A 25,747-nucleotide genomic window follows, 5' to 3' on the forward strand; every position below is an offset into this window, starting at 1 on the left:
ACCAGCTGTTGTTTACAAAAATACATAGACCGCCGCCCCTCTTCTTACCAGACGCCACTGTTCTATCCTGCCGGTACATCGTATAACCAGCCAGCAGTATGTTGATATTGTCGTCGTTCAGCCACAACTCCGTGAAGCATAAGATGTTAGTTTTTAATGTCCCGTTGGTAGTTTAATCTTCCCAATAACTTGGCCATTTTATTGTCCAAAGATTGCATGTTTGCGAGCAGAATTGAGGGGAGTGGGGGTTTATTAGATCGCCTCCTACTCCTCAGAAGGCGGCCTGCCCTCCGGCCTCTCTTTCTCCGCCACCTCTTCACGCAGATCGCTGGGGTCGGGGCCTGTTCCCGAGGGAGCCGTATATCTTCCGCCTCGGGCTCATCAGTCGTGAAAGAAGAGGATTCTGCTTGTCCATAGTGAGTAATCGCAGTCCAGATGTTATTTTCGGTCATAAGAGCCGGTAGCGGCAACATTATGTAAAAAAAATTGTTACAAACAAAAAAACTAAATCGGTTGGGGGGCATGTAAAACGTCTGCCTTCTGCTCCGGCGCCATTTTACAGGCACGCAAGAACGATGAGTTTAAAGTCCATGGTAGTGGGCCCACCGCTGCTAAATTAATATAGGATAAACACTGCAACTTTTCTCAAGTTAATAACAATTTTGGGCATAAATGCATATCGGCAACAAACATAAGAGGGAGCCTATCCCATCAAAGTGATGGTAGGAGAATTTTTTTTTAAAAATGAGAGGCCAGGTGCACTCTGGAAATGTGAGCTCCCTTGTCCAAATGCCTTCCAAAACAAAGAAACAGTGCCTTTGGGAAAGACCTTGACTCTTCTATATTTTGTTAAGTTACAGCCTTATTCTAAAAATGGATTAAACAAATAAAGAAATTGTCAGCAATCTACAGACAATGCCCCATAAAGACGAAGCTAATACTTAAAAAAAAAAAAATGATTTTAGCAAATGTATTAACTAAACAGGATTACTTAAGTATTCAGACCCTTTGCTATGAGACTCGAAATTGAGCTTAAGTGCGTTGATCCATTGATCATCCTTGAGATGGTTCTACATCTTGATTTTAGTCCACCTGTGGTAAATTCAATTGATTGGACATGATTTGGAAAGGCGCACACACCTGTCTATACAAGGTCCCACAGTTGACAGTGCATGTCAGAACAAAAACCAAGGCAAGGCATGAGGTCCAAGGAATTGTCCGTAGAGCTCCGAGACCTGATTGTGTCGAGGCGCAGATCTGGGGAAGGGTACCAAAACACTTCTGCAGCATTGAAGGTCCCCAAGAACACAGTGGTCTCCATCATTCTTGAATGGAATAAGTTTGGAACCAACAAAGCTCTTCCTAAAGCTGGCCCCTGGCCAAACTGAGCAATTGGGGGACAAGGGCCTTGGTCAGGGAGGTGACCAAGAACCCGGTGGTCACTCAGACAGAGCTCTAGAGTTCCTCTGTGGAGTTGGGAGAACCTTCCAGAAGGACAACAATCTCTGCACCATTCCACCAATCAGGCCTTTATGGCAGTGCCCAGATGGAAGCCAATCCTCAGTAAAAGGCACATGACAGCCCACTTGGAGTTTGCCAAAAGGCACCTAATGACACTCAGACCATGAGAAACAAGATTCTCTGGTCTGATGAAACCAAGATTGAACCCTTTGGCCTGAATGACAAGCGTCATGTCTGGAGGAAACCTGGCACCATCCCTACGGTGAAGCATGGTGGTGCCAGCATCATGCTGTGAATATTTTTCAGCGGCAGGGACTGGGAGACTAGTCAGGATCGAGGGAAAGATGTACAGAGATCCTTTAGGAAAACCTCAAGAGCGTTCAGGACCTCAGACTGTGGCGACGGTTCACCTTCCAAGAGGACAACGATCATAAGCACACAGCCAAGACAACGTAGGAGTGGCTTCGGAACAAGTCTCTTAATGTCCTTGAGTGGGCTGGACTTGAACCCGATCAAACATCTCTGGAGAGACCTGAAAATAGCTGTGCAGTGACGGATCTGCAGAGAGAAATGGGAAAACTCCCCAAATACAGGTGTGCCAAGCTTGTTGCGTCATACCCAGGAAGACTCGATGCTGTAATCACTGCCAAAGGTGCTTCAACAAAGTACTGAGTAAAGGGTGTGAATACTTATATAAATGTGGTATTTCAGTTTATTTGTAATAAATTTGCTAAAATTTCAGAACCTGTTTTTGCTTTGTCAGTATGAGGTATTGAGTGTAAATTGAGGTGTTAAAAAAAAAAAAAAATAATTTAGAATAAGGCTGTGATGTAACAAAGTGGAAAAAGTCGAGGGGTCTGAATACTTTCCGAAGGCACTGTATGTCTAGGCTGTATCACATCCGGCCGTGATTTGGGACCTACATTGACTGGTTTCCTGTGGTGGTTGCACATTTTTATTTAACTAGGCAAGTCAGTTAAGAAGAAATTCTTATTTACAATGACGGCCTACCCCGGCCGGATGTGATACAGCCTGGATGAGAGAGAACTCAATGCTTTTGGATATGGATTTGCTTTCGACCAAAAATATTTGTCTTTGAGCGTTGTGAACTCAGCAATGACACAGCAATCTGTTTGGCTATCTAGTTAGGTGAGTTGCATTTGCAAGGTAAAATTATGCTCAAATTAGGACTGGGTGACATATTCGAGTTTGTTTTGGCGCGATATGGAAAATGCCTCTATCGCAAGAATCGAGGTTCTGTTATAATGTTGTAACGTTTTACAAATGCAGCATCTCACTGCCTCTTTGTCAGCCCAATGTCGAATCAGGTCCCAATTGCGTGACAACACGTGCAGAGGTTATCCACCAATCACAACCCTAGACAGCCTTTCACAAATTGTAATCACGCTGGAGAAGTGTAGTGGCTGTAAAAGTTCCACCAAAATGGAAAGTGAGGATGCCAGCTCAGCCTCTCATGAAGATGAAATTATCCCCAAAAAGGGCAGCAATGTTTTTTCAGTAATATGGAAGTGGTTCGGGTTTGAGGTCTGATGTTCAGCAAACAAATGTCCTGTGAAATGTGTCAAGACAATTGCTACAAAAAGCAGCAGCAGTACAACCAACCCCTTCCATCACCTGCAACTGAAACACACGGTAGAATGGGAGGAATGCGTGAGACTACGCAATGCCGATTCCAGTCGCCCGATTCCCAAAACGTCTGCTAAAAGACAAACTACCATAGCCGCCCGCATACTTTTCAAAAGTAAATGGCATAAAAAGTTTGAGGTGGAAGGAGATAACAGATGCAGTGACCTATTACATAGCGAAAGATATGGTTCCAATCTTTACAGTAGAAAAGCCAGGCTTTAAAAAGCTGATGGGTACAGTTGACCACAAATATCAGCTGCCAAGCCGCAAGTATTTCATGGAAGAAGCCCTGTGGCGATTTTACACTGCTACCTGCGAAAGAGTCGCAGAGAAGCTGGCTAGTGTTTCTTATTTTTCCACCACAGCCGATCTATGGTCGAGCAGAACGTCAGAGCCATACCTAAGTTTGACAGTCCACTACATAAATGAAGACTGGAAATTGCAAAATGTCTGCCTCCAGACATCTTACTTCCCGGATAATCATACGGCTGAAGTAATAGCCCAGGGTCTCAGACTCTCTGGCATCATAGAAGATGAGCGACGACCGACAGGTGTGCATGACAACTGACAGCAGGAGCAACATGATAAAAGCATTGCACTTGAACAACTGGACCCGCCTGCAGTACTTTGGGCACAGGCTTCACCTCGCCATCGGTAAGTGTGACATTGGATAATTAAAGTGCATTCAAAAAAGTTATGTTCAAGCCAGCTGTAGGCTAATGTGTTAGTAGTTGTCATTCTGCCAATCCAATAGCAAATTACCACAGGCTGTTTTAATTATAACAAAATACATTTTCAATCAAAATGATTATATAAATTACATATTCAAACAGCTAGTGGTCTAACCTTCCTAAATAATTGAATAGACGTGTGGGTGTGTGTTGTTGATTTGTGTTGCACAAGTAGGCCTTGAGGCCTTGTATATATTTTTTTATTTTAATAAATGAAATTCGGTTAAGAATTGTCTTGGCCTTTTAATTTGTTTAGAGAAAAACAAGAAAGCGAGATATATATAAACTCAGCAAAAAAAGAAACGTCCCTTTTTCAGGACCCTGTCTTTCAAAGATAATTTGTAAAAATCCAAATAACTTCACAGATCTTCATTGTAAAGGGTTTAAACACTGTTTCCCATGCTTGTTCAATGAAACATAAACAAGACTTTAACTAGACTGTTTAGATGCTTGCTTGTAAATGTCTATAGTAGATTTATAGCCTAACTCTAAAGGTTTAGTGGATATTGCAATGTTTTCGAATCTAGGAGCAATCTACAATGTTTTAGGATCTAAAGATCTACTCTGTACAGGCATTTTATTTGCGTTCATGTGTAACAACTCCTGGATGTGTGTAAATGATCTTGCACCGTGGGTTTGACCTCAAATAATAGGCTAACATGCATTCCATGACCTCCATCCTTTGCTTGCATTTTAGTTTATGTGGGGTGAAGGCCATTCCCAACATACTACTCCCTTACCAAGGACCCTGTGGGATTTGGGGCCCTCTCTCAGCATGCTCACACACTTTCTTCCCTTACCAAGGAACCTACGTATTCTTTAAATACACACTCCTCCCTTACCAGGGCCCCCCTGGTCAGTGACCATTCCCCCTTCACCCTTATACCCCAGCCGAGTAACTCACCCATAAATGGCTGGCCAAGTGAAAGGGGAGCCTGATGGCGCGATACCTAGGGGTCCCCCAAGAGGTGCTTGGCTGAAATTGCCCCCTCTTCTCACACACACCTGCTCTTCTCACACCCCCTCGGTGGGATCGCTTTACAGCTAGGTTATTCCTCTAAAAGACAGTGGACAAGTGCATAGCTGCTAGAGGCTTGCTGCAGTCAGGCATCCTGCAGTTTCTGGTACTCTCATTCTCCTGTGCCTGTAATTGAATCACTCCTCGTTCAGTGTCACCACCTCTATCATTGATACAGGACACTTTAATTGAGCAGACTGTTACGTCAATGGTGTTATCCATACTTGACAAACAAACAGACTCATTTAGTCTTGAGTTTAAAGGTACATGACCTGTTCTTTCTTTAGACTGGGCACTTTCATGCTGCTTTTTACTTTACTTTTATGCTTTAAGGTCCCATTTGTAAGCCCACCTGCATACATTTCAAGAGTTGGCTACAGTTCAAATAGGCTAACCCAATAAGATGGCGCTGGAGTGAATGGCTGACGTTTTATGGGCTCCTAACCAATTGTGCTATTTAGTTTTTTTGCGTTTAACTTATTTTGTACATAATGTTTTTGCCACCGTCTCTTATGACTTTGGATATCAGAACAGCGAATACCTGGACAATGTTTTTTTTCTTTAATGAGTCAGACATGAAGAATTTACTGCTGATACCAGACCAGGCCAAAATCAACGTAATTTGCATGAAGAAGAGACGCCGATACAGGGGACGGAGATCCGGGTGCCTTGTGAGAATTCGTCGTTGAGTGGGTAACCCGCCTCTACCCTCCGTCCTATTGGCCAACATGCAATCATTGGAGAATAAACTGGATGAGCTCCGTTCGAGGCTATCCTACCAACAGGACATTAAAAACTGTAATCTCTTGTTTCACTGAGTTGTGGCTGAACAACAATATGGATAATATACAGTTGGCTGGGTTTTCTGTGCATCGGCAAGACAGAACAGCTACCTCCGGTAAGACAAGGGGTGGTGGTCTGTCTATTTCTCAATAACAGCTGGTGCACAAAATCTAATTGTTAAAGAAGTCGCCTGAGGTAGTATCTCATCATAAGCTGTAGAAAACACTATTTACCAAGAGTTTTCATCTATATTGCTCATAGCTGTCTATTTACCATCACAAACCGATGCTGGAACTAAGACCATACTCAACGAGCTGTAAAAGCCATAAGCTAACAAGACAATGCTCCTAGTGTCCAGGAATGTAATGCAGGAAAACTCATCCGTTTTACCTCATTTTCTACCAGCATGTCACGTGCAATCAGAGGGAAAAAAAAACTCTTGACCACCTTTTACTCTACACATAGACGCGTACAAAGCTCTCCCTCACACTCCATTTGGCAAATCTGACCATAATTATATCCTTCTGGTTCCTGCTTACAAGCAAAAACTGAAGTAGGAAGTACCAGTGACTCACTCTATACTGAAGTGGTCAGATGACGCAGATTTTTTTTAACCATTATTTTACCAGGTAAGTTGACTGAGAACACATTCTCATTTACAGCAACGACCTGGGGAATAGTTACAGGGGAGAGGAGGGGGATGAATGAGCCAATTGTAAGCTGCTGGGGATGATTAGGTGGCCATGATGATATGAGGGCCAGATTGGGAATTTAGCAAGGACACCAGGGTTAACACCCCTACTCTTACGATAAGTGCAATGGGATCTTTAATGACCTCAGTCAGGGCACCCGTTTAACATCCCATCCGAAAGACGGCACCTTACACAGGGCAGTGTCCTGGGGCATTGGGATATTTTTTAGATCCGAGGAAAGAGTGCCTCCTACTGGCCCTCCAACACCACTTCCAGCAGCATCTGGTCTCCCATCCAGGGACTGACCAGGACCAACCCTGCTTAGCTTCAGAAGCAAGCCAGCAGTAGGATGCAGGGTGGTATGCTAAGATGCTAAGCTACACGACTGTTTTGCTAGCACAGGCTGGAATATGTTCCGGGATTCATCCGATGGCATTGAGGAGTGTACCACTCAGTCACCGGCTTCATCAATAAGTGCATCGATGACGTCGTCCCCACAGTGACCGTACGTACATAACCAAACCAGAAGCCATGGATTACAGGCAACATCCGCACTGAGCTAAATGGTAGAGCTACCGCTTTCAAGGAGCGGGACACTAATCCGGACGCTTATAAGAAATCCCGCTATGCCCTCCTACGAACCCTCAAACAGGCAAAGCTTCAATACAGGACAAAGATTGAATCCTGATACAGCGGCTCTGATGGTCGTCGGATGTGGTAGGGCTTACAAACTATTATGGACTACAAAGGGAAACCCAGCCGTGAGCTGCTCAGTGACACGAGTCTACCAGACGAGCTAAATGACCTCTATGCACGCTTCAATGCAAGCTACACTGAAGTATGCATGTGAGCACCAGCTGTTCCGGATGACTGTGTGATCACGCTCTCCATAGCTGATGTGAGTAAGACCTTTTTAAACAGGTCAATATTCACAAGGCCACAGGGCCAGATGCATTACCAGGATGTGTACTCGGAGCATGCGCTGACCAACTGGCAAGTGCCTTCACTGACAGTTTCAACCTGTCCCTGAATGAGTCTAATACCTACAGTTGAAGTCGGAAGTTTACATACACTTAGGTTGGAGTCATTAAAACTCATTTTTCAACCACTCCACAAATTTCTTGTCACACATTTTCAAGTCGGTTAGGACATCTACTTTGTGCATGACACAAGTTTTCCAACATTTGTTTACAGACAATTATTTCACTCATAATTCACTGTATCACAATTCCAGTGGGTCAGAAGTTTACATACACTAAGTTGACTGTGCCTTTAAACAGCTTGGAAAATTCCAGAAAATGATGTCATGGCTTTAGAAGCTTCTGATAGGCTAATTTACATCATTTGAGTCAATTGGAGGTGTACCTGTGGATGTATTTCAAGGCCTACCTTCAAACTCAGTGCCTCTTTGCTTGACATAATGGGAACATCAAAAGAAATCAGCCAAGACCTCAGAAAAAAGATTGTAGACCTCCGCATGTCTGGTTCATCCTTGGGAGCAATTTCCAAACGCCTGAAGGTACCACGTTCATCTGTACAAACAATAGCACACAAGAATAAACACCATGGGACCACGCAGCCGTCATACCGCTCAGGAAGGAGATGTGTTCTGTCTCCTAGAGATTAATGTACTTTGGTTCGAAAAGTGCAAATGATCCCAGAGCCACAGCAAAGGACCCTGTGAAGATGCTGGAGGAAACGGGTACAAAAGTATCTATATCCACAGCAAAACGAGTCCTATATCGACATAACCTGAAAGGCCGCTCAGCAAAGAAGAAACCACTGCTCTAAAACGGCCATAAGAAAGCCAGACTACGGTTTGCAACTGCACATGGGGACAAAGATCGTACATTTTGGAGAAATGTCCTCTGGTCTGATGAAACAAAAATTAAACTGTTTTGTCATAATGACCATCGTTATGTTTGGAGGAAAAAGGGGGAGGCTTGCAAGCCGAAGAACATCATCCCAACCGTGACACACGGGGGTGGCAGCATCATGTTGTGGGGGTGCTTTGCCGCAGGAGGGACTGGTGCACTTAAAAAAATAGATGGCATCATGAGGGAGTAAAATTGTAAATATATTGAAGCAACATCAAGACATCAGTCAGGAAGTTAAAGCTTGGTGGCAAATGGGTCTTCCAAATGGACAATGACCCTAAGCATACTTCCAAAGTTGTGGCAAAATGGCTTAAGGACAACAAAGTCAAGGTATTGGACTGGCCATCACAAAGCCCAAAATTCACCCAACTTATTGTGGGAAGCTTGTGGAAGGCTACCCAAAACGTTTGACCCAAGTTAAACAATTTAAAGGCAATGCTGCCAGATTCTAATTGAGTGTATGTAAACTTCTGACCCACTGGGATTGTGAGGAAAGACATAAAAGCTGAAATAAATCATCTCTACTATTATTCTGACATTTCACATTCTTAAAGTAAAGTGGTGATCCTAACTGACCTAAAACAGGGAATTTTTACTAGGATTAAATGTCAGGAATTGTGAAACTGAGTTGAAATGTATTTGGCTAAGGTGTATGTAAACTTCCGACTTCAACTGTATATACTCCAATTTAGGCACTCCTCCTTCTCTTTGATAGGAAGACGAAGTAATAGGGTAATAAACCATAATTTATCCCTTAAAGGGTTCTGACCTCAACCCCTCATTTTCCTAATCCAAAGATGTCCACCCGTATCCCCTATAGCAATCCTGTGACTTCCTCCCATCCAACCAGCACATTCCAAAGCCATCTGGCTCCTACAGCTAACCATTAACTTCTAATGTAAAAACCAGTCTCTAGGATTGCAATGTTCCAAGTTTAACCCAGAACCCAACTGTATTTAATCATAGCTATAATTCTTGTAAGCATTCCGGTTTGCATATCGCTATTTCATTCAGTGCTTTCATTCATACTGCTAGCCGGGTAGACAGCCCGACAGCTATTGTGCGATTTTGTTTGGGTGGCCGGTCTGGAGTAGACAGAGGCTCTCTGTGACTTTTTTGAGTAATATTGCACTAATAATCTGACAGCTATTACAAAAAATGTCCACCTCTATCGTAGGCTATACTTGTGCAAGTTATTTTGTTTCATTTAATCTGGTCTCCCAATTGCACCAAATAATAACTTTGAAATAATACTAAATTCATCATTTTTATTCATAACTCTTTGTTATTTAACCATTACATTTTACATTTTAGTCATTTAGTCATGCCACCATTCGCCAGGGAGTCGCACAACTCCTTAGCCTGCACCACCATGTAGACTGAGAGGAGGGCAGATGCATTAACGGAGCGCACCGCCTGAACTGTAGATCTTCCCATGCACGGACGTGGTGAAGCGGTCATTGGGATGAGCAAGCTTCAGGGCAGTGGAAAAGGAGCTCAAAGCCTTCGGGTCAAGGTGCTCAGTCATGGAAGGCTCCCTGTGGCTCAGTTGGTAGAGCATGGTGTGTGCAACGCCAGGGTTGTGGGTTCGATTCCCACTGGGGTCCAGTACAAAAAAAAAAAATGCATGAAATGTATGAACTGTATTCACTACTGTAAGTCGCTCTGGATAAGAGCGTCTGCTAAATGACTTAAATGTAAAAAATGTAAATGCTCCACGGGAGGTGAGCTGAGCAATCCCGACGACTCCATGCCATGCATATCCAAATAAGGGTAGCCGGTCACAGGAGAAGGTGACTTGAGTAGCTCGGCTCAGGAAGACTCCAACAACGCCAGACAGTCTGGGAAGGCTGGTACACTCTGTCGGACGGATGTGGAATTACTCCGAGGAGATTCCATCCACGCAAGTCTTTTTGGAAAGTGGGGAGCCGTGGGATACTTAACATCAAGTTTGGTGGCAGTGCGTATGATTGCCTCGAAGAAGGAGAGGTCAGTTATTGACTCCTACCCCTGGCTGGGTAGCACAAATTGAGCCGAGGGGGAGAAATTCTTCAGGGGCTAATCCATATCCTTGTCAGAGGGCAGTGCCTGATGCGGCAAGAGACATGCCATTGTCCTCACTTCCGGATTCCTTGGAATTAAGGTCCGCCCCTTGGGAAAGGTGGATGTTCCCCGAATCAGCCTGAAGCACAGACGGAGATGCCGGAGTAGCTTCTCCCTCCACTGGGACTTTGTTGTCAACAGAGTCGTCCTCGAGCAAGGACGAGGCCTGGGTAATACTTTCCATGTTCTCTGTAAAGTGAAGCTGAAGTTAGCGGAATTCCTGAAAATATAAAATAAGACACTCAGCACTCCGTAGTGGGGTGGTAACCCACACCGAAAGGAACCGTTAAGCTGAGAGCTAGTTTTCTGAAGAAAGTAACCAAATAGACTCGTGAAGAAGCGAGGAATGAGGAAACCTTCTTCGATGAAGTTTAAAGGCAGTTGGCATCAAATCAATTTTGCATTTCCACCACCTACTAAATTGGAGTATACTTCCCTTATACTTCGCTTATTTATTACACTAAAAACCCACCACCCTACTGCACTATTTAAATCTACCTACTCCTACCTCAGGCCAACAGCCTGAAAAGACAGGACACCACCACTCAACACACTCTAACTCTTCTGACGTCAAGTCTCGTACACCCAAATACTTCTCTGCAGCTGCCACCACAACCTCAATTTTCTGCAACTTATCAAATACATTTTTTTTTGTCACATGCGCCGAATACAACAGGTGTAGACCTTACAGTGAAATGCTTGAAATGATGTTACTATGGAATACTGAAGTGTAATTACAAGCATTTCATAAGTGTCAAAGGCTTTTATTGACAAATACATGAAGTTGATATTTGCAGTGTTGACCCTTCTTTTTCAAGACCTCTGCAATCCGCCCTGGCATGCTGTCTATTAACTTCTGGGCCACATCCTGACTGATGGCAGCCCATTCTTGCATAATCAATGCTTGGAGTTTGTCAGAATATGTGGGTTTTTGTTTGTCCACCCGCCTCTTGAGGATTGACCACACATTCTCAATGGGATTAAGGTCTGGGGAGTTTACTGGCCATGGACCCAAAATATTGATGTTTTGTTCCCTGAGCCACTTAGTTATCACTTTTGCCTTATGGCAAGGTGCTCCATCATGCTGGAAAAGGCATTGTTCGTCACCAAACTGTTCCTGGATGGTTGGGAGAAGTTGCTCTCGGAGGATATGTTGGTACCATTCTTTATTCATGGCTGTGTTCTTAGGCAAAATTGTAAGTGAGCCCACTCCCTTGGCTGAGAAGCAACCCCACACATGAATGGTCTCAGGATGCTTTACTGTTAGCATGACACAGGACTAATGGTAGAGCTCACCTTGTCTTCTCCGGACAAGCTTTTTTCCGGATGCCCCAAACAATCGGAAAGGGGATTCATCAGAGAAAATGACTTTTGACACCAGGCCATCCTCCAAAAGTCTTCGCCTCACTGTGCGTACAGATGCATTCACACCTGCCTGCTGCCATTCCTGAGCAAGCTCTGTACTGGTGGTGCCCTGATCCCGCAGCTGAATCAACTTTAGGAGACGACCTGGCGCTTGCTGGACTTTCTTGGGTGCCCTGAAGCCTTCTTCACAACAATTGAACCACTCTCCTTGAAGTTCTTGATGATCCGATAAATGGTTGATTTAGGTGCAGTCTTACTGGCAGCAATATGCTTGCCTGTGAAGCCCTTTTGTGCAAAGCAATGATGACGGCACGTGTTTCCTTGCAGGTAACCATGATTGACAGAGGAAGAACAATGATTCCAAGCACCACCCTCCTTTTGAAGCTTCCAGTCTGTTATTTGAACTCAATCAGCATGACAGAGTGATTTCCAGCCTTGTCCTCGTCAACACTCACGCCTGTGTTATCGAGAGAATCACTGACATGATTCAGCTGGTCCTTTTGTGGCAGGGCTGAAATGCAGTGGAAATGTTTTTGGGGGATTCAGTTCATTTGCATGGCAAAGAGGGACTTTGCAATTAATTGCAATTCATCTGATCACTCTTCATAACATTCTAGAGTATATGCAAATTGCCATCATACAAACTGAGGCAGTAGACTTTGTGAAAATGAATATTTGATCATTCTCAAGGCTTTTGGCCACGACTGTACATGTTGGTAGAGTTATTAAAGTGACTATGCATAGATGACAACAGAGTAGCAGTGGTGTAAAGAGGGGTGGTGGGGGGGCACTGCAAATAGTCTGGGTAGACATTTACATTCCATCCCTGCAGTACAGTTGATAGCCATTGCTATAAATGCTAAAAATCCAACCTTATTGAAGCATATCGAGTTGAAGTCGGAAGTTTACATACACCTTAGCCAAATACATTTAAACTCAGTTTTTCACAGTTAGGATCACCACTTTATTTTAAGAATGTGAAATGTCAGAATACTAGTAGCGATAATGATTTATTTCAGCTTTTATTTCTTTCATCACATTCCCAGTGGGTCAGAAGTTTACATACACTCAATTAGTATTTGTTAGCATTGCCTTTAAATTGTTTAACTTGGGCCAAACGTTTTGGGTAGCCTTCCACAAGCTTCCCACAATAAGTTGGGTGAATTCTGGCCGGTTCCTCCTGACAGAGCTGGTGTAACTGAGTCAGGTTTGTCGACCTCCTTGCTCGCACACGCTTTTTCAGTTCTGCCCACAAATTTTCTATGGGATTGAGGTCAGGGCTTTGTGATGGCCACTCCAATACCTTGACTTTGTTGTACTTAAGCCATTTTGCCACAACTTTGGAAGTATGCTTGGGGTCATTGTCCAATTGGAAGACCCATTTGCGACCAAGCTTTAACTTCATGACTGATGTCTTGAGATGTTGCTTCAATATATCCACATAACTTTACTCCCTCATGATGCCATCTATTTTGTGAAGTGCACCAGCCCCTCCTGCAGTAAAGCATCCCCACAACATGATGCTGCCACCCCTGTGCTTCACGGTTGGGATGGTGTTCTTCGGCTTGCAAGCCTCCCCCTTTTTCCTCCAAACATAACAATGGTCATTATGGCCAAACAGTTCAATTTTTGTTTCATCAGACCAGAGGACATTTCTCCAAAAAGTACGATCTCTGTCCCCATGTGCAGTTGCAAACCGTAGTCTGGTGTTTCTATTGCGGTTTTGGAGCAGTGGCTTCTTCCTTGCTGAGCGGCCTTTCAGGTTATGTCGATATAGGACTCGTTTTTCTGTGGATATAGATCATTTTGTACTTGTTTCCTCCAGCATCTTCACAAGGTCCTTTGCTGTTGTTCTGGGATTGATTTGCACTTTTCGCACCGAAGTATGTTCATCTCTAGGATACAGAATGCGTCTCCTTCCTGAGCGGTATGATGGCTGCGTGGTCCCATGGTGTTTATACTCGCGTACTATTGTTTGTACAGATGAACGTGGTACCTTCAGGCTTTTGGAAATTGCTGAGGTTTTGGCTGATTTCTTTTGATATTTCCGTGATGTCAAGCAAAGAGGCTCAGAGTTTGAAGGTAAGCCTTGAAATACATCCACAGGTACACCTCAAATGATGTCAATTAGCCTGTCAGCTGTTTAAAGGCACAGTCAACTTAGTGTATGTAAACTTCTGATCCACTAGAATTGTGATACAGTGAATTATAAGTGACATAATCTCTGTAAACAATTGTTGGAAAATTATTTGTGTCATGGACAAAGTACATGTCCTAACCGACTTGCCAAAACTATAGTTTGTTAACAAGAAATTTGTGTAGTTGTTGAAAAACAAGTTTTAATGACTCCAACCTAAGTGTATGTTAACTTCCGATTTCATCTGTATGTGACCCGATTTCAGAAAACTTGGCTATGTCGCGACTTCACAGGAGTTAATTTATTCTTACAATTTTTTTTAACCACTTTTTCTCCCCAATTTTGTGGTATCCAATTGTCTCATCACTGTAATTCTCGTACGGACTAGAGAGAGGCGAAGGTCGAGAGCCGTGCGTCCTCTGAAACAAAACCCAACCAAGCCACACTGCTTCTTGACACAATGCCCACTTAACCCGCAAGCCAGCAGCACCAATGTGTTGGAGGAAACGCAGGACGCCTGGCGACCGTGTCAGCGTGCACTGCGCCCGGTCCGCCTTAGGAGTCGCTAGTGCTAGCTAACATTGAACCTGGTTGGTTAGCTCCCAGTACTGTGGCATTTTTGGCACTTTGTTCGTTGTTGTTTAACTAGCTAACGTTAGATGGCTGGCTCGTTAGCTAACGTTACATGACGTGTGTACAACACCCGTTGAATATGGCCGGTGTCTGTAAACGTCTGCAAAAATGCATAATGAAATTGTTACCAGCCGAGCTGGTTAGGCTGTTTTCATGTTATCCAGAGGTAAACAAATCATCGGCCAAAGCGTCAAGTGTGCGCTCCAAGAGCGAAATGAGATGGGTGGGGCTAAACCTTAAGAGGGTGTGAACGATGCTGAATGGGTGTAGACAAAGAAGAGCTCTTCACTAAATACCAAAACATTCAAAGGCGATTTTTCTCAAAATTTCATTTACAAGTTGATCAACTTTCAAAGCAGAATTACTTTCTCATTGTTCCTCAAATACAGTGTATGATATACCAATTTGTAGCTCGGTCTCTACTTTTATCCAATGTAAAAAACACAATTTTAAGACCGAATCCAGGTGGTGAGTCACAGATCACTTGTTGGCCTATCCCTCTGTACTGTTGAACAGATCTACTACTCACACCACTCCTCTTGTCCCATCTCCCTCTACTTTCTTCACAGCCTCAGCATGCGCACTACTCTAACCATGGAAACCTCAACCTGCCTCTCTCGAACCGGACATTTCTGATCCCCAGCCCCATGGGCACCCCTGCAATTAGCACATACCACTACTTTCCCCAATGTTACGCATTCCTTTGTCTCATGCCCTTCTGCACACTTCTCACACCTAGGAACCTCCCTCCTACACACTGCTGCCATATGCCCATAAGTTTGTAACAGCGTAGTATATTAAGCACAAAAGTTTGTAGAGGATAACTTACATACCCAAACATCACTTTGTCTGGCGAAGACTCAACTTCAAAACTCAAAAGAACAGACAATGAATGACTCTTCTGTTTCACCACTCACACCACCCTGTCTGCGTCGCACCAAACGACAAGCATCACAAACACCGGGAATCTTCCCCTAACAGTTGCTCACCTTTCACATTTACAGCTACCCCAGTAATCACTCCTTTCAATGGTGCCCTTTTTGGCCCTGTTTGTTAAATTTGGAGCGCTTGCTTCCTCTGACCAGCAGAAACACAAACAATTATCACAAGACCTCTTCTGCTTACCTTCACCGATTCCATAGCACCCAACTCTGTTTTCACCCACCCTGAAACCACAAATAGATCAGCCAAAAGGCAAGGGTCCACTTTTTTCCAAAAATGTCACTCCTACCGTCACAGACTCATCTTTAACTTGACCCAGTGCAAGCCTCGGGCTCCGATAACTTCACCACACCTACCACCTCTAATACTCACTCACTTCTATTTCTCCTCCTGTCTTTAATCTGGCATGCATTTCTACCATTTTTCTTTAACATTCCTCCTCCATATTCCAATTATACTTCTTCAGCTGAGCTTCGAATGTGTAAACCAGAGCAGTACCAAGGAGAGTGATGGAGGGCTGCATCAGATGACCTGGGCTCCACAATCACCTGATCTCAACCCAATTGAGATGGTTTGGGATGAGTTGGACCACAGAGTGAAGGAAAAGCAGCCAACAAGTGCTCAGCATATGTGGGAACTCCTTCAAGACTGTTGGAAAAGCATTCCAGGTGAAGCTGGTTGAGAGAATGCCAAGAGTGTGCAAAGCTGTCATCAAGGCAAAGGGTGGCTTCTTTGAAGAATCTCAAATATAAAATATATTTTGATTTCAACACTTTTTTGGTTACTACATGATTCCATGTGTGTTCTTTAATAGTTCTGTCTTCACTATTATTCTTCAATGTAGAAAATGGTAAAAAAAAAAAGTTATATTTTTTAAAACTTGAATGAGTAGGTGTGTCCAAACTTTTGACTGGTACTGTACATATTATGTAAATTGCTTCTCCTTGAACTTTCATCAATCAGAAAAGCCTCTAAGGTAACTAAGGGTTACTCTTTCATCTGTCCACTAACATGTCCCCTAAAGGTCAGTAGTTCAGATATTGCCAAATTGAGCTTGCCTACGCCCACTGATAAACTCCTCACCCAACAGTCATAACTGTGAGTGAAGATTGACTGTACAAATACAATATTCAAATCCCTGAGCAGATCTGAGGCCTAGCTCTCCCTATCAATAGAGGGTCTTCCCCTTCCTTGGCTCAGAGCCCATTGGGGTAGGGGTTGAAGTGCACACGGCACTCGGCACCCCATCCATTTCTCAAGGAGGATTTTTAAATATATATTTAAGTGTCACAAAACAGTTAGAATCAGAGGACTCCAAAAAATACTGTGTTGAAATGTTTAGGGAGGAAGTGGGTAAAATTGACTGGTCACCTGTGCTGGATAGTGTAGGCAGTGCCCGGGAAGCCTTTAAATGTAGATTCCTTGATGTGGTGAATATGATGGCTCCGATTGGATGGGTCAGGGTAAAGCAGAGATCTAGCCCTTGGTTTAATCTTGAGATTCTTCAATCTATCCAAGCAAGGAATAAGGCCTTTAAGAAATGTAAGAACTCTCAAGAGCAGCCTGATTTTTGTCCTATATAAACATCACAGAAATGAAGCACAGAGCAGGATGGATGAAGCTATGAGGGATAACTTTGCTGAGAAAATATTTGAGAACAAAAATGTCCCTAAAAAGCTTTGAAATAATTTAAGGAACTAGGCTGTAGTAGTATTAACAAAAACAAACTAAACAGTATTGGACTGAACATGGAGATGGTATATGAAAAAACAGAGGTTGCCAATTAATTCAACTCTTTTTTTTCTTTTTTTTTCTTCTTCTTTTTTTTTTACTTCTGTTGCCAGCAAGCTGATTAGCAAGCTGCCCACCAGTTCTGGTTTGTATGGAAGCAACCAAGTCAATAAGTATTATGTAGAGTTAGGGGTTCAGCTATACTCTTTTTCTATTTCAAAGGTAGCAACAGCCAAAATAGTCAGTATGCTAGCAGAGCTTAAATACCCCAAAGCCACAGGCCTGGATAATATTCCTGCAAGGTTTCTCAGATTCTGCTGAGCAAATTGGCCCTTGTATTACAGATATCGTTAAGCTCTCTCTTGAACAGGGCATCTTTCCCAGAGACATGAAACAAGCTAAAGTTATACCTCTGTATAAGAAGGGGATAAAAACTGACCCTGGGAATTATACGCCTGTATCCATCCTCTGTGTAACATCAAAGATCCTGGAGAGAGCTGTGCTTGAGCAAATTTATGAATATGTCAACAAACCAATTCTAATGTATGATTTTCAGTTGGGTTTTAGAAAAACATACTCCACTTATTGTCTACTTTACTTGACTGACTTCATCATGAAAGAGATTGATGAGGGAAATCTCTGTGGAATATTACTAATTGACCTACAAAGGCCTTTGATACAGTTAACCACTGTCTCCTAATCTCCAAAATGGAGGCACTGGGGTTAAGCAGCATCCCTTTAGGCTGGGTAAAGTCTTATTTATCAGGTAGAGAGCAAGTAGTAGAGGTTAATGCGTCACTGTCTCAGGCAAAACCAATGAGTTGTGGCGTTCCGCAGGGGAGCGTGCTTGGGCCTCTAATGTTTTTACTGTATATTAACGATTTGAAAGATGCTTGTTCTTGCCGTATTTTCCTTTATGCGGATGACTACACTTCTGGTGTCTCACAAAAGTACAACACAGAGCTTACTAACATTAGCAAATGGCTTGGAGATAATAAGCTATCTCTGCACTTAGGTAAAACTAAGGCAATTATTTTTGGATCCAGACCTACATTGAGCAGGTCCTCTGAAATCAGAGTGGAGTTACGGGGTGAGGTGCTGACTACTAAAACCTCTGTTAGCTACCTGGGATGTATCCTTGATGGAAGCTTGGGAGGTGTGAGCATGGCCAATAAAGTTCTAGGGAAGGTTAATGCCAGGACTACGTTTTTGGCTAGAAAGTCCAAACTGCTTGATAAGGACTCCATGAAAGTGCTAACCACTGCCCTCATTCAATGCCATTTTGACTACGCTAGTACTTCCTGGTTTGGGGGCTTATCTAAACTTATGATGGGGAAGCTCCAGATAGCCCAGAATAAGCTGATCAGGGTAGTATTGAAGGTGAGTCCACGTACTCACATAGGCAGGAGCTGCTTTCGGAAACTGGCTGCCTGTTGAGGCTAGGGTGCCCAAGATTAGACTATGTTTGGTTTACAGGAGTATTTATGGTTCTGCGCCCAGATATCTAACTAATTACTTTCCTCGTGTTAGGGATGCACACAATCACAGCACCAGATCAGGTGTTGCTGATGTGTGCTTATGCAGGTTCAGGAGTAATGCTGGGAAAGGGTACTTTTCTTGTATACTGGAGCCTCAGAATGGAATGAGTTGCCTCTGCCTATAAAAACAATGTCCTCTCTGGGCAGCTTTTAAAATAAAGTAAAAATATGTTTGTCTTCTGTGCCCATGTGAATAACCCCTACGATGTAACTGCAATGATGAGCGAGATGTTGTTCTTCTTTGTTTTTATGTTTTATCTCAATGCCATACTGTGTTTAACTGTGCTCGATCTTGCCTAACCATCTTGTCTCAAGAGGACCACAATGGAAATAAGTCCCAGGCTTTGTGTGTTATCCTACATGATTTTACTCATGTGCGTGTATGGCTTTTTCATGTTTTATGTGTGCTTTTTTTTTTTTTTATTTTTTTTTTTTTTTTTTAAATGGTTGAATTAATAAACTAAACTAAATTGCTTGAACAGCCTGTGTGCTCCTTTAGCTAGGCCTGAGCTAGAGTTCAACGTGCCTGTGATGGTCTAAACCAGGACTGCCCAATTCCAGTCCTGGAGGGTTTTCATCCTCTCCTTCTAATCAGGGATTAATTCAAACCTGGGACACCAGGTGAGTGCCATTAACTACCAGGTAGAAACAAACTGAAATTTAGGCAGCCTTGGTCTAAACACTCCACACTAATGGAGCAGGTGGACCAGGTGATGTCAACTATGTGACCACTCTGGAGCAAACAAGACCCAGGTGGCTTGTGGTTGTAACCTTCCACTCACTGATCTACACTCCTGTCCTCAAGTCACTCAGTCCATCTCTTTGTCTTGGTCTCCTTATCCAAATGTAACAGGCTCACCTTTTGTCATAGTTTTAACTAAACATAGGCGTCAATTTCCCCTTGCCTTGAGAATCGTCAATTTTCTTTTTAAACCTACAGTTCTATCATTGCTACTCTTCAGCCTGTATGTAAATTGATATTTAAATTCTCATCGAAGTGTAAAAATCCTCTCCTCCTTATTTTCTGACAGAAAATAGTTAAAGCGGGAGATAAGGACCTGGACGGCCAGCTGGACTTTGAGGAGTTTGTCCACTATCTGAGAGACCACGAGAAGAAGCTCCGGCTGGTCTTCAAAAGCCTGGACAAGAAGAACGATGGTAAGAACACAGAGAGGGGCCACATAGGCCGGAGCCACACAACCACTGAATGCTTTCACTTGTATCACTATGTTTATCTTAAACCACGGTTTAGCCTACAAAGTGCTATGCTGTACTATTCACTTGGGGGGAAATTATGCATTTGGTTTAGTTGTGCATACACAATGACATTAACTGAGGAAATTCAGTCTTTAGGTCTAATACATTGAGATTCTATTTTATAAGCTGGTAGTAAAAACGTTGATATAATATCTGGTCAGTGAGATCCGGTCAGCCACTTACGAGTGGCTGATGTTGAGGTTTACTCTTTTGCCCCGCAGGTCGTATTGACAAGCAGGAAATCATGCAGTCCCTTCGAGACCTGGGGGTTAACATCTCCGAGCAGCAGGCAGAGAAGATCCTCAAAAGGTAAGGCTGTCAACCTGGGCTGACGTGTCTCCCGTCTCACCAACACTCTTGTCTAAACCATTAGCTCTAAGTGTCTGTTTGTGTTAGTCAGTCCAGCATGCATTTAGTCTCTTCTCTACCTCATACTCCCTCTACTTCTTACTCTCTACTTTTTTGCCCCCTTTCTCCATTTCACCTCTAATTCCTGACTGGCGAACCGGTCTTGACTGTTTGCAGTCAGTGTCGTCTTTTTACCACTGGCGGTTAGCTAGATGCTTGGATCAACTGGGTATCCCGAGTCCACAAAAGTGTTTCCCTCCAAGCACCGGGATACTGCCTGCTAGCCCTGGTTAGAGCTGACACTCCTATGCTGTCATGGCTTTTTTGGGGCTTGGCCTTTTTATAGATATAAGGAAGCACACTTTTTAGGCATATTGGTTAGAGGAGGAAATTATAATTTACTCTGGTTAATATAAACCTAGCTTTATTTTCTTCTCTGACTGAAGTGAAGTGTTGCATCTTTGTTTTAATACCAATATGTAAATCTTTTTTTGTTTTGTTACATATTTAGCCAGTTACCATGTCCAATATGGAATCACTGAATCACTAAGATTCCATGATATCCCCCTTCTTTCTTTTTAGTTCTAAATGTGTGTGTGTGTGTGTGTGTGTGTGCTTCTCCCTGTCCTCTCTTTTTCTGTGCCTCCCCTCTCCCTTTTCTCTCTACCTTTCAACCTCTTGCTGGTCTCAGAATAATGTAGTAAGTAATGGAATCCTCTCCATCTGCTTGCCCTGCCTGTCACAAGACAATGCATCGTCTTCGCTTCTTATTCTACTGTGTTTCTTTTTTTTGTTTTTTTTTTTTACAAAGAAAGCGACAGAAAAAAGCTGCATCCCTTCAATTACTTGTGAAAAGTCCAAATTAAGAAGAGTACTGAATGATTCCCAACACACAAAATGCCCATTTCATGCTTCAATTTGGAAAGGGAAAAAAGCAGCACTTAAAGACTTTGATCCTTTTATCCAAAAGGTGTGCATGTGTGAGCATACTGCTTCTGAATTCAGGCACACACACACACACACACACACACACACACACATAGGTGGTCTGGTGAAACAAAATAGAATATGCGCTGTAAGAAGCTACATTGAAATGGTTCTGGTCTTTTCTCTTTCTCTGTCAACAGCATGGACAAGAATGGCACAATGACCATCGACTGGAACGAGTGGAGAGACTACCACCTACTGCACCCCGCCAATAACATTCCCGAGATCATCCTGCACTGGAAACACTCAACGGTAAGACTAAGTTAGAAAGAAAAACAGCACTTTTTCTCTCAAAGTTGTTCAAAATAACAAGCTTTGGTTGTTTTTCATCAAGTAAAATCTACCAGGAAAGTATGAAACACATTTGTATAACTGTCTTCAGCTATTAAAGCTTTGAATGACAAATACTGTAAACAAAGGAAGGAATTTAAGGGCTGTTTGTCCTTTTTTTCTTTATAGGAAAGCATAGTTGTGTTCATATATTGTTAATGGTCCCACAGACACTCTCCATGCCCCAGCCATATTAGCTGTCTAGGCCCTGACCAGGGTTCCCGGAAATACTCCCTAAAGGAGCCAAACGGGTCACTGTGATCCTGCTTAATCCCCTTGAACAGATCAACCAACCACCTTCCGCTGACGTCAATCAGCAAGCTTTTCCACTACCTGTTAGGCCAGGAGGGCAGACAGCCGTTCCTGTAGATCATAGTGGAGATTCAGTTCACACACTCGTCGTGTTCATAAAGGTCCATTTTTATATTGGAGTGACACGGGACCATAAGAAGTACTGTTGCTTACATGAACTAGAGTTTTGGAGCAGAATGCCTTTTTATTTGATTCCCCCGGTGAATGTTATATCCTATTCGGTTCGACCAGCTATCACGGTACGTTTGCGCGTGCCACAGGGGGACCTGTTTAAATTGGGAGACTACCACTCTCTAAGTGGACTTGAACTTAAGGGAATTTGAATGGGTTAAAAGCGTCTCTCGCAGCTGAAATACAGTTGGTGCGCTCACGATTTGTCGTGACCCCCAACCCCCTTCTAAGAGCTCACAGTTAATGTCAAGAGACATTCCTGTTTAAATTATCGTGGGGCACCGACTGGCTGATCCCCTGCAGGAGGTGGAACTGTTTTGTAATACCGGTTTACATACTGTGAACCTGTGATGCTTCTCTGCCTTATTGGACCCCCCTCTACAGTTGTCAAAACAAAGCTTTCAATTATATCCCAATGAGATGCCTATATGTGTTGGCTTATGATTTCATAATACTGTTGGTCACAGGTTAGAATCAGGAAAATTGACCCACCAGTCCAACAACTTCATATGTCAATCGTGGTACCCCGCTGTGTGTGTCATCCTCCTTCCACTGCCCTGACCTGCTCCTGTCTGTCTGTAGATATTCGATGTGGGGGAGAGTTTGATGGTGCCAGATGAGTTTACAGCCGAGGAAAAGAAGACTGGGATGTGGTGGCGACACTTAGTGGCTGGAGGGGCAGCCGGCGCCGTGTCTCGAACCTGCACCGCACCCCTGGACCGGCTCAAAGTGCTCATGCAGGTAAGGACACTCCCATGGGCAGAATATTTAAAAAACTGACCTCAGTTAAGAATGAAAATATCCAAAAACTCCAGTTATTTTTGTGTTCACACTGCAAGTGAACCCCGATCCTCTTTAATGCAACCATTCTTAGTTCACTTCAACTTTAAACAGCCAGTCATGATATTTGGCTCACATTTAAAAACAAGCTTAAAACATAACCCCACCTTTAGCTTATACACTATTAATATAACCTATGTATATATCCGTTTGCAGAGAGACAATTGCATAAGTCCTTAGGACACTTTCTGCTAGTGAGTGCAATTCCACTGATGGCACCCGCAATGATTGAGACGCACAGAACAGAAGCACTCATGTCAGCAGAAGCCCACTGGGATAGATAACTCAGAGTTCGTTCTTCTTTATATTTTCATCCCATGCTCCATCTATCTGTGTCCACTCATTCCCAGTGTTTTTTTTTATGAGCGGATAGATGGAAACGGAGCACTATAACAGTAAAATTACATGAAAACATGAACAATGTGTTGACACATTCCACCAACATTATAGAGAGGAGAAAAAGTGGCTTGTTTCAAGTCAGTTGAAAAACTTGTTCACCTGTCAACATGGAGATTGAATGATGTAACGATCTGTCTTACGGTCTCATTACCAGGTCCACGCCTCCCGTACCAACAGCATGTGCATTGCCGGCGGCTTCAACCATATGATACGCGAGGGCGGTATGAGGTCACTATGGCGAGGCAATGGCATGAATGTCATCAAGATCGCCCCTGAGTCAGCCATCAAGTTCATGGCTTACGAGCAGGTAACCCTATTGTTCAGCACCTTTATTTTAATATGGCGAGACCCTTTCTAGTGCCGTCAAGTTGAAGTCAATGAACGTTTTGGTATTAACCGCTCTGTAGTTTACTGTCCTTCGGCCAAAAATATCTCCTTCAGACTTTGTCTAGGAGCATACTCAGGGGAAATACTACTATAAGCTCCTGTCACTTACCAAGTTGGTCTTGACTATGTCCTCTCATGGCCTCTCACAGTTGAACTCAAATGCTTTTGAGGACTGTCACTTACCAAGTTGGTCTTGACTATGGCCTCTCACAGTTGAACTCAAATGCTTTTGAGGACTGTCACTAACCAGAGTTGTGTTGTGCAGATCAAACGTTTGATAGGCAGCAACCAGGAGACACTGGGCATCCTGGAGAGGTTTGTGGCGGGATCTCTGGCTGGAGCCATTGCCCAGAGCAGTATTTACCCCATGGAGGTGTTGAAGACCCGCCTAGCCCTGAGGAAGACGGGCCAGTTCTCTGGCATTGCTGACTGCGCCAAACACATCTTCCGGAAGGAGGGCATGGCCGCTTTCTACAAGGGATACATTCCAAACTTGATAGGCATCATCCCCTACGCTGGCATTGACCTGGCTGTCTACGAGGTGTGTGTGTCAAGGTTTATGTTAGGAAAATGTGACGCCGGACAACGTGACCGGGTAGATTTAAATTAACTGTCCGTTATGGGAAATTTACGGGAGCCATATGCATTGGGTGTGTAACCCATTAGCGTGTTTACCACAGTGCTCAGAATGACAGAAATCACATTTAGATTATGGGTAATGCATCATAACAGAACATGCAACTCCTGTAAAGAAGCCGCCAATTAAACATCCTTTTCAAACATTTGCCAAAATGCAATTAGTGGGAAAACAACATTCTAAACAGCGCACCTGATGCGAGCGGTTCCATAAGCCTATGTGACAGATGAAAATCTGTTACAAATGGCTTGCTAATATGACTATGACTGTGCTTCTGGACAACGAAAGAAAGTTGATATGAAAACCAATAGAACAGAAGAGAAATGGCATATGAGGAAGTCTTTCATAGGTGGCGTGTTCAATAGCTTCCCCTAAAGTAAATTGAAATAAATTATCCCAAAATTTTAAATTACTCCTGTCTATTCAAAATACTTCACCAGAGAGCATGACTTAGCAACATAGGAATCAAGGATCATTAGCTTCTTTAAAAAAAGTTGCTGTGGATTGTTTCAAATCACAAGCTTGTATAGGCTTACAGTGAGGGGGAAAAAATATTTGATCCCCTGCTGATTTTGTACGTTTGCCCTCTGACAAAGAAATGATCAGTCTATAATTTTAATGGTAGGTTTATTTGAACAGTGAGAGACAGAATAACAACAAAAAAATCCAGAAAAACGCATGTCAGAAATTGTATTAAATGATTTGCATTTTAATGAGGGAAATAAGTATTTGACTCCTCTGCAAAACACTACTTGGTGGCAAAACTCTTGTTGGCAATCAGAGGTCAGACATTTCTTGTAGTTGGCCACCAGGTTTGCACACGTCTCAGGAGGGATTTTGTCCCACTCCTCTTTGCAGATCTTCTCCAAGTCATTAAGGTTTCGAGGCTGACGTTTGGCAACTCGAACCTTCAGCTCCCTCCACAGATTTTCTATGGGATTAAGGTCTGGAGACTGGCTAGGCCACTCCAGGACCTTAATGTGCTTCTTCTTGAGCCACTCCTTTGTTGCCTTGGCCGTGTGTTTTGGGTCATTGTCATGCTGGAATACCCATCCACGACCCATTTTCAATGCCCTGGCTGAGGGAAGGAGGTTCTCACCCAAGATTTGACGGTACATGGCCCCGTCCATCGTCCCTTTGATGCGGTGGAGTTGTCCTGTCCCCATAGCAGAAAAACACCCCCAAAGCATAATGTTTCCACCTCCATGTTTGACGCTGGGGATGGTGTTCTTGGGGTCATAGGCAGCATTCTTCCTCCTCCAAACACGGCGAGTTGAGTTGATGCCAAAGACCTCCATTTTGGTCTCATCTGACCACAACACTTTCACCCAGTTGTCCTCTGAATCATTCAGATGTTCATTGGCAAACTTCAGACGGGCATGTATATGTGCTTTCTTGAGCAGGGGGACCTTGCGGGCGCT

General features: G+C 43.4%; 1 protein-coding gene across 1 annotated transcript in view; it reads left to right on the plus strand.

Annotated features, from left to right (window-relative positions):
• The window catches only part of LOC106562837 (mitochondrial adenyl nucleotide antiporter SLC25A25), a 56,720-nt gene that overhangs the window by 13,574 nt on the left and 17,399 nt on the right, over nucleotides 1-25,747 (plus strand). Inside the window, exons 2-7 of the mRNA XM_014127878.3 lie at nucleotides 19,690-19,816; nucleotides 20,137-20,224; nucleotides 21,391-21,502; nucleotides 22,646-22,804; nucleotides 23,457-23,609; nucleotides 23,955-24,230. Of these exons, the coding sequence (XP_013983353.1) occupies nucleotides 19,690-19,816; nucleotides 20,137-20,224; nucleotides 21,391-21,502; nucleotides 22,646-22,804; nucleotides 23,457-23,609; nucleotides 23,955-24,230 (915 nt within the window). The remainder of the gene's footprint in view (nucleotides 1-19,689; nucleotides 19,817-20,136; nucleotides 20,225-21,390; nucleotides 21,503-22,645; nucleotides 22,805-23,456; nucleotides 23,610-23,954; nucleotides 24,231-25,747) is intronic.

The sequence above is a fragment of the Salmo salar genome, chromosome 11 (genome assembly GCF_965601325.2).
Source record: "Salmo salar chromosome 11, fSalSal1, whole genome shotgun sequence".
Classification (NCBI taxonomy): Eukaryota; Metazoa; Chordata; class Actinopteri; order Salmoniformes; family Salmonidae; genus Salmo; species Salmo salar.